The sequence below is a fragment of the Oratosquilla oratoria genome, chromosome 42 (genome assembly GCF_046742065.1).
Source record: "Oratosquilla oratoria isolate Oo_2021 chromosome 42, ASM4674206v1, whole genome shotgun sequence".
NCBI classification, from domain to species: domain Eukaryota; kingdom Metazoa; phylum Arthropoda; class Malacostraca; order Stomatopoda; family Squillidae; genus Oratosquilla; species Oratosquilla oratoria.
Window position 1 is genome coordinate 34,877,540 of NC_134818.1, and position 10,000 is coordinate 34,887,539.

At 37.1% G+C, this 10,000-nt stretch overlaps 1 protein-coding gene across 1 annotated transcript; it reads right to left on the reverse strand.

Annotated features, from left to right (window-relative positions):
• Window positions 1-2,830: 2,830 nt before the first annotated feature.
• On the reverse strand, window positions 2,831-3,472 carry LOC143021614 (uncharacterized). Its single transcript, XM_076179216.1, has one exon. The coding sequence runs from the start codon at window positions 3,470-3,472 to the stop codon at window positions 2,831-2,833; it is 642 nt and encodes a 213-aa protein (XP_076035331.1).
• Window positions 3,473-10,000: the final 6,528 nt, after the last annotated feature.

The following is a 10,000-nucleotide window of genomic DNA, read 5'->3' on the forward strand; positions in this document are numbered from 1 at the left end:
AAAAGAAATATAATGAACATCTGCTGCTTACTTCCCAGAAATGGTCAAAGGATTATGTAAGTAGATATGTGCATTTGATACTCTTTGGAGGCACTTTTATGGAGTAGTGAATATGTAAACATAAAAATACTATTTTCTCAAAACTAGTTTTTTTCGCACAAAAGTAACTATAACTTCGTGTGTAAATAAGCAATTTTGATCATTCTTGTTGGAAAATGATCGTGATACTTATATCTAACAAAACTAGTAAATTCATTCTTAACCTAATTGATATATATTTTTGACAATTTTTTATTAAAGTTGTGATTTTATGTTTATTATATATAATTTGCTGTAAGGCTGACTTTCTTTTTCACTTATAATTACGAGTATACTAGTTTAGGTACATCTGGATGTCTACTAACTGTACACCAAAGGAAATCATTATTCTCCTCATACTTTTGGAAAAATAAACGTTATTTCAAAAATAACTCAAAATTGCAAGTAAATCGTCTGTTGTGTAAACATTTCTTAATGGATTTCAATGAAATTTCTGTCACAGATGCATCCCATTTCCCTGCACATTGTGTTACATTTTCATTGTCTTACATAAAAAAATAAGGTTGGGAGGATCAGAAATGCATAATCCGATCGAGCAAATCACCGAAATGAGAGTTAACCCCCTTAAATAAAACTCTCCCATATACTTTCCCAAGTACACTCAACAAACTGATCCCTCTGAAACTACTACACTCACATTTGTCCTCTTTTCTCCTGTAAAACGGAAATATACAGACACTCTTCCAGTCCTGCGGCACTTTACCCTCCCTTTGACGCACGTTAAACAACTTCACTACCCCGTCCACTATTACTTTACCTCCTTTCTTCAGACACTCCGCATGACGCCCATCTAACCCAGGTGTCTTACCTGTTCTCATAATTTTCAGAGCTACTTGCACATCACCTTTTCCTATTTCTCCTCCATTTCCCTCTCCCATCATTTTAGCACCTCCCACTGCCACCACCAATCCCTCCCTCTCCTCCTTCACATTCAACACCTCTCTAAAATACTTTGCCATCTTCCCCTTACCGCCTCCTCCTCTGTTAACATCTGTCCATCTGCGCCTTTTACCTTTTCTTCTCTATTTGACTCACCTCTCCTTCCTCTCTGAACTTCCTTTCCAAACATCTTTTTATTATTTTTTAAAATTTTCTGTTATACTCCTCCATTCTACATCTGCTCTGCTTTTTGCCTTATTTATATTTTGTTTTGCCTCTTTTCTTTTTCTTTGTACCTATCTTATGTTTCTCTCGTCTTATTTTGCAACCAGTCCGTGAATGTTTATTTCTTCTCTTCTATTACCTTCTTCACTTCATCATCCTACCACTCGCTACCCTTCTTTCTATTCCTTCCCATACTCCCTGGTCCACATACCATCACACCTTGTCACTCTCGCCTTGAAACACCCCCATTCCTCCTACACTCCTACCTCTACTCTGTCCTTTACCACCTTCCACACTTTTCTCGCCTTCTCCTTGTAGTCCTGCTCCTTTTCCTTCTCATTTAAACAAATTACTCCAAGCATCTCTTTACATTTCGCCCTTTTCCTCTTTCGCCATCTATCCTTCATTCTCAACTTACCTTCCACTAAAAATTATCTGATATTCCCCCAGTCTCTCCCCTAAGAACATGGACATCCAGAACTCTCGCTACTCTTTTCCTGGATACCACTACTTGGTCCATTCCTTGTCAATCACCCTTCCAACCACCACCGTCTCCCATGCATACTTATGCTTGACCTTTTTCCTAAACATCGTGTTATCTATCATCAACTCTCTTACTAAATACATCTCCAACATTAATTCGCCACTATTATATACATACATACATACATACATATATATATATATATATATATATATATATATATATATATGTATGAGTGTGTGTGTGTGTGTGTGTGTGTGTATTGTATGATGCTTGAAGTTGTCCGTCCCAGACGACGATGTCAGTACTCCATGACTGACTAGAAGAAAAGCTAGAAGGGCGTCTACACAGACATGACAGAATGGAATAGACATAAAGAAAAATGCATTTTTGCTCTTATTTAATGCTGAGGACTTCGGTTTTGCATATGTTGACGGTTAGTTCAGAGCGCGTGTAAGCATCTGCAAAAGCGTCGACAGTACGCTGAAGGCCCTCAAGGGAGGAGCCAACGAAAGCAGCGTCATCGGCATATTGCAGGTCATGCATTGCTTCCTCAGTCACAAGCGTTTTTGCCGTCCAAACGATATTTTATGCGGACGCCGCCAGCAGGGCCATGCTGTTGTTTTGCGATCGTCATCACGGCTGCCAGGAAAATGTTGAATGTGATGCTTGGGGGGGACACCCCCCCGCTTGACACCTGTGCCTTTCATGATAGGGCCGGATTTTGTCCCTGCGCAAGTTACACGGTCCATTGAACCGACGTGTAGGGTTCAAGGCTGGGGGGAGTCCAAACTTCCTCAAGATTTCCCACAGTAAGGGTTTATTCACTGTGTCGAAAGCTTTGGCGAGATTGACGAATACCATAAAAAGTTCTTGGTGTTTTTTGCTCTTCTCTTTGAGCTACCTTGCGACAAACACCATGTCGGTGGTACTCTGATCTTTCCTGAAGCCGCACTGAGTTTAAGGCAGGACTCACTCGGCTACGTTGTTAAGAATCCTGAAGAGCATTATACTTGAGAGAACTTTGCCTGCAGTTGTAAGGAGGGAGATGCCCCGGCTATTTCAGCATATGGCTCTGTCGCCCTTCGTTATATATATGTTAACGATGTCTGCATCTTTCCATTGTTGTGGGTAGTATCCAGATCACCAAGTTTGCTGTATTATGTTGTGCAGACAGTTCTTAATGGTGTTTCCGCCATATTTGAGTATTTCAGCTGGTATGCCGTCAGGACCAGCTGCCTTGTTACTCTTTAGGCTACTAATTGCTAGATGTACTTCGTGGCGCGTCGGCACGTCGTCGAGTTCCCTCAAGGTAGAAAGGTTAGGTAAGTCCTCGAGAAAAGTGGGGTCTGTTGGGTTGCTTCTGTTGAGAAGTTCCTTATAATGCTCGACCCATCGGTCCAATATTTTGGACTTTTCAGTAATGAGTGTGAATCTGTCGGGATTCCGAATGGGACAGGTGTTTCTTTGGGGCCCGTATTCTCTTCTAAGGGAGCTGTAGAATTTTTGTTGGTCTCCTGCATTGGCAAAACCTTGAATTTTACCGGCTAGTTTGGTCCACCACTCATTTTGCATAGACATCGTTTCACGCTGAAACCTAGAACGAATTTCCGCGAGTTTTGCACAACTCAGTGAGTTAGAATTGGTGAGAACAGCCTGGTGAGCTTTTCTCTTCTCCTCCAGTAGATGGTGTATGTCCTCAACCTGCTCATCAAACCAGTCCCAGTTTTTCCTAGTTGTTGTGCCGAGTATACACCCAGATGTATTAAGAAGTATATCACTCATTTTGTCCCATCTTGCAGTCAGGTCTCCTGTTGTTGCAGGAGTATCGCTGAGGTCAGGGATGGTGAGGCGTTTGGCGAGGTCTTCTTGCAGGGTGTCACGTTTTTCTGGATGATGATATAAATGTATATAATATATATATATATATATATATATATATATATATATGTATACATATATATATACATACATATATATATATATATATGTATATATATATATATATATATGTATATATCAAGGACTACTATTACACAGGACGTGCGCACCCAGATCCCTGGGTCCGCTAGCGGAGGCCATTGCTTTCTTTGTAACCTAACATTTTATATTGGACAAATATATCAAAACTAGAAACCTAACATTGTATATAGGACAAATATTTCAACTATTGACTTATTCAATGCAGTATAAGTTAATATAAATTTTTATAGTGAAATAAGAAACTATTTTTAAGGCACTGTTATGCTTTGAAATGCCAATTTTAGCCGGACTTAACAGGTATTATTGTATGAGGTTAATGGACACCAGGATTGGCGATTTTTTATATTTTTAAAAAATATAAAAGAGTATATATTTTTTATTTACAAGCCCACCGAATTGTTAAAGCTTTTGCTTTGGCCTCTCTCCGTTCCTTTCTAGCCTCCTCCTTCTTCATTCGTTCTTCTTCTTCAAGTTCTTCTTCTTCGAGTTCTTCTTCTTCTTCTTCTTCTTCTTGTTATTCTTCTTCTTCAAGTTCTTTTTCTTCTTCTTCGAGTTCTTCTTCTTCTTCTTCAAGTTCTTCTTCTTCTTCGAGTTCTTCTTCTTCTTCGAGTTCTTCTTCAAGTTCTTTTTCTTCTTCTTCGAGTTCTTCGAGTTCTTCTTCGAGTTCTTCTTCGAATTCTTCTTCGAGTTCTTCTTCGAGTTCTTCTTCTTCTTCGAGTTCTTCGAGTTCTTCTTCTTCTTCGAGTTCTTCTTCTTCTTCGAGTTCTTCTTCAAGTTCTTCGAGTTCTTCGAGTTCTTCGAGTTGTTCTTCGAGTTCTTCTTCGAATTCTTCTTCTTCTTCGAGTTCTTCTTCTTCTTCGAGTTCTTCGAGTTTTTCTTCTTCTTCTTCTTCTTCTTCTTCTTCTTCTTCTTCTTCTTCTTCTTCTTCTTCTTCTTCTTCTTCTTCTTTTTCGAGTTCTTCTTCTTCGAATTCTTCTTCGAGTTCTTCTTCGAGTTCTTCTTCTTCTTCGAGTTTTTCTTCTTATTCTTCTTATTCTTCTTCGAGTTTTTCTTCTTATTCTTCTTCGAGTTCTTCGAGTTCTTCTTTTTCGAGTTCTTCTTCTTTTTCTTCTTCGAGTTTTTCTTCTGCTTCTTCGAGTTTTTCGAGTTCTTCTTCTTCTTCTTCTTCTTCTTCGAGTTCTTCGAGTTCTACTTCTTCTTCTTCTTCTTCGAGTTCTTCTTCTTCTTCGAGTTCTTCGAGTTCTTTTTCTTCTTCTTCTTCTTCTTCTTCTTCTTCTTCTTCTTCTTCTTCTTCTTCTTCTTCTTCTTCTTCGAGTTCTTCTTCTTCGATTTCTTCGAGTTCTTCTTCTTCGATTTCTTCGAGTTCTTCTTCTTCTTCGAATATACACTTATTCCCGCCAGGCAACCGGCCGATGTAACCGATTTGCTCCAAGCGTCGCTGGCCGCAGGAAAAGAAAATTTTCGGAAGACAAATATTTTTATTTAGTATAAAATCAGATTTATTTGATTTAGATTTTTTTTTTATAGATTTTAAATATTGTGGGATTGCTATCTGATATGCGATCTGATTGCTAAAGGACATTTTTAGCATATCAATATAAGGAGCAGTGTTATATAGACTTGCCACAAGTATACAAGGAACGGCCCACAAGTTTCAACAAGATTCTTGTTGAAACTTGTTCTAGGTAAGCAGCTTCTCACTGAGTCAGTTGCTGCTTTGGAATCAACCAGGAAGGATGTCTTCTAGACCTAGGAGAGTGGTTCCTTCAGGCAGAAAAAAATGATCTTGTCTGGAATTATTTTGAAAAACTACCAACAACTTCTGGCAAAGGGTACCGAGCTAAATGCAGAGACTGCAGCCAGGAACTATAGGGCATTGTGTCAAGATTAAAATCTCACAGCATACAGAAGAAATTGATGACCGAGGTAAATAATTTTACTTACATTGTGTGCATTTCTCTCTTTTCATGCGCAACTATATAGATTTGGTGAACAATGGAGAGCATGTGCAATAAAAATGTGAAGGCCTAAAGAGATGATACTTCAACTTCCTTACTTCTAAATTTGGGTAATGACTATATCACTATAATATACTGTATCCACTCAACTTTGGGGCCTAGATGATTGTTATTCATTTCATTTACCATTTGTAATATATTTCATAGGTTCCATTGGAATTCAGCCCACATGGGATTCAGCTCACAAACCCAACTAACCCATTATTTTTAGTGAATTTAAAAGTGGACTGAATCCTGTGTGGGCTGAATTCTAAGCCTACCTATTTCATATCCTCTTAATTATTTCCAAATAATTTAGTGGCTTGTGTGACTATGATCATTATCTAGAAAATAACTACTGTACTCAAAATTAGCCTAAATCACACTGTATTCATCTATTCATTTATTCATTTATAAATTATACAATATGTTAAAATTTTCTGTTTCCATTTCAGGATCTGTATCAAGAGCTTCAATCCCTTCATCATTGGCTCCACTTGAATTATCTGCAAACCTGACTCCACCATTAAAAAGGTCACTATCAGACTCCTCCACAGGCGCCACTTCTGCTAAATAATTTTTATCTAAAAGAAAGTCATCAACATCTCTGGACAGATTTATCATAAAAACTTCAGCCTCTCAAAAGGAAAATCTCGACAAAGAAGTTGCAAGAATTATATTTGTTACAAATTCACCATTTCGTCTTGTTCAGCATCCTCAGTTTCTCAAGATGGTTCAGAACCTGAGGCCAGGTTATATTCCTCCATCCAGAAAAGATATTGCTGATAAGTACTTGGATCTTGTGTATGAAAAGGAATATAAAAAGTGTGCAGATGACCTGAATAATGAAACTGTATGTCTTTCAATTGATAGGTGGTCTAACATCCATAATGAGCCCATAATATGTGTCACTCTAACAACATCCACTAGTTAGATTTATTTAGTTGACACAATAGACATATCAGGGAAAACTCACACTGCTGAATATCTTCTACAACTTGTACAAAATTCGATCAAGAAGGCTGAACAAGATATTGGTTGTCACATTGGAAGTGTTGTGACAGACAATGAAGCAAATGTCACCAAGATGAGGAAACTCTTGGAGGAATCGAGTGAACCTGAGCATACCGTCCTCACATACGGCTTATACCGTTCCTTGTATACATGTGGCAAGTCTATATAACACTGCTCCTTATATTGATATGTTAAAAATGTCCTTTAGCAATCAGATTGCATTTCAGATAGCAATCCCACAATATTTAAAATCTATAAAAGAACTATTTAAATCAAATAAATCTGATTTAAAAATAATTATATTTCATAAAAAGATAAAAAAAAAAAAAAAAAAAAAAAATCGCCAACCCTGGTGTCCACTAACCTCATACAATAATACCTGTTAAGTCCGGCTAAAATTGGCATTTCAAAGCATAACGGTGCCTTAAAAATAGTTTCTTATTTCACTATAAAAGTTTATATTAACTTATACTGCATTGAATAAGTCAATAGTTGATATATTTGTCCTATATATAATGTTAGGTTTCTAGTTTTGATATATTTGTCCAATATAAAATGTTAGGTTACAAAGAAAGCAATGGCCTCCGCTAGCGGACCCAGGGATCTGGGTGCGCACGTCCTGTGTAATAGTAGTCCTTGATATATATATATATATATATATATATATATATATATATATATATATATATATATATATATATATATATCTTCCCGTTTCTCTGGAAAACTACCGTAGATAATAATGATCATGACAATAGTAATGGTAATGATAAAAATGAATAGATAGATAATAAATAATCATATAAACAGATAAAAAGAGTTTAAATATAAATGAGTTCTTTACATATTTATCAAAGGCTATAGTAATCTGTCTTCAGGTCAGAGACATCGCTGTTCCTTTATGGTCTTCTTTAACCGAAGTGCCCTCAAGGGATACTCTTTCAGTGGCCTCCTGAAGATCTTGAGGTCGTCCTTTGAAACTGGGCCTCAATGAGGGATTAGGTCCACGCCAACATTTTTTTTTTTTTTTTTTTTTTTTTTTAGGAGAAACTAGGTTTGGTGAAATTATTGTTGTTATATATTTTTGAGGGAAAATATGAAATTAAAATTCTTATAATGAGGGAAAAATAATACTAAAGCTGTCAGGAGACCTTTCGGTTCATAACGACGTTAGATTAAAAATAAAAAGCATGGTAGGTTGGGTGCTTATTATCCAAGTGATTTTTGAAACTTGAAATTGCATTACGTCCGGTCGCGTCGGCTGGAAACTTAATCCGTTCATTGATTTGGTTCAGTTGTTTCCACCTTCTTCTTGGTTAAATTTAATTCGTTTAACTCGTTCAGAGTGGCCCAAAAGCTACCGAGAGCTTTTGATTCTTAATATCTTCATTTTTGTCTCAAATATATATTTGGATTTTTATGCAATAAAGAAACATTGCCTCCTCGCCGACTGTGTTATCTCTCATGCGGTATGAGCAGTTGCTCCATTTTGCTGGAACCACTCATCGGGCCTAAGGAGGTCATTTAAAGCTCCATCTGCCACACATACGCGACTCAAGTGAGTTCGTTTGAGTAGAAACGATTTAGTATACAATCATATGGTGAGAAGTTGAATGACGAAATATGAAAAGTTAGACTTAGACGAATATTAGACACATTGTTGAACTGTTTGTACTGTAGGCGAAGTCGTCTTCCAGTTTTTCAAGTTCACAACATTTGACGACAATCTTGAATGTGCGACTCCCGGGCTCTTAATGAAGAATCGATCACAAGTTTCAATCCCTCAGTGACTTATTGACCACCCTGTATTTAGTATAAAAATATTTTCGTACTTAACAGTTCCCTTTAAATCTTATAGGATTGCATTAAGCCCATTCAATCTCCATTTACATGTATCTTTTTTATTTAGTTATTCTTATTAATTTATTTTATTTACCTATTTTTTCATTTTTTTAGAGAGGTTAAGTTTTAAGCGGTTTTTGTATGCTCTATTTCTAATATGTAATTTAAGGTTTGTGGCTTAACGCTGTACTCTTTTAAGTCTATCAGTGTCTTTACTGAGATTTGTGTATAATAATGAAACAGCCTACTCCAAGTGTGGATAGACCAGTTTCAATATAATTGTTTGATGATAGCTGGAATTTTGAAGCCAGAAATTAGCGCTACCTATCAGTATCCTGTTTGCTTTCTCTGGAACCATACAGTTCTTATGTCTCATATATTTACACACACACACACACACACACACACACACACACACACACACACACACACACACACACACACACACACACACACACACACACACACACACACACACACACACAGTTATGGGGGACTTCAATTGCAAAGAAATTTGTTGGGACAGCATGACAGTGCAAGGAGGAGATGACTCGTGGGGCAATGTACTGCTAGATATGACCATGGAGTACACAATGACCCAATGGGTCCATGAAAACACAAGGTACAGAAATAATGAAGAGCCATCGAAACTAGATCTAATATTTACAACAGAGCCTGAAATAGTGCATAAAGTCCAGTATGAGACACCAATTGGAAAGAGTGACCATGTACTCATCGAAACTATACTAAAGGAAGAAATAGACATAGAGAGGAACGAAAAGCATAGGAAAGGAAGACTGAGATACAACAAAACAGACTTTACAAAACTAAAGACATTCTTCCGGAATGCAAACTGGGAAATATTTTACAGGGAAGAAAACAGCAGTGGAAGAGAAATGGAATATATTGATGGAAAACTACAATGAAGGGGTAAACAGGCATGTACCAAGACAAAAAGCGAGGAGAGAGAGTACATTAAAATGTTGGTTCAACAAAAGATGCAGTGAGGCAAAAGACAGAAGGGACAAAGCTTGGAAAAAGTGGAGAAAAGACAAAAAACAAAGCAAATGGCAAATTTATGTTAACTATAGAAATGAGTATGTTAATGTGAGAAGAGAGGAGAAAAGGAACCATGAGAAGGATATTATAGACAAATGCAAAGAGCAACCCAAACTATTCTATCGGTATGTGAATGGTAAACTTAAAAACAAACAGGAATTGGTGAAACTATGCCAAGGAAACATAGAATACACAGAAGATTTAGAGATGGCCGAAGTCATGAACAATCACTTTAAATCTGTTTTCACCAGAGAGAAAATACCAAATTGTGACATAGATAAAAAACAAGAAATCTCCCCTCATGAATGAGTTTACAGCATCACTAAAGGAAATATCAGAACATTTATCAAGGCTGGATGTCAGAAAATCACATGGCCCGGACGGTATTGCAAATTGGATTCTAAAGGAGTGCAAAGAA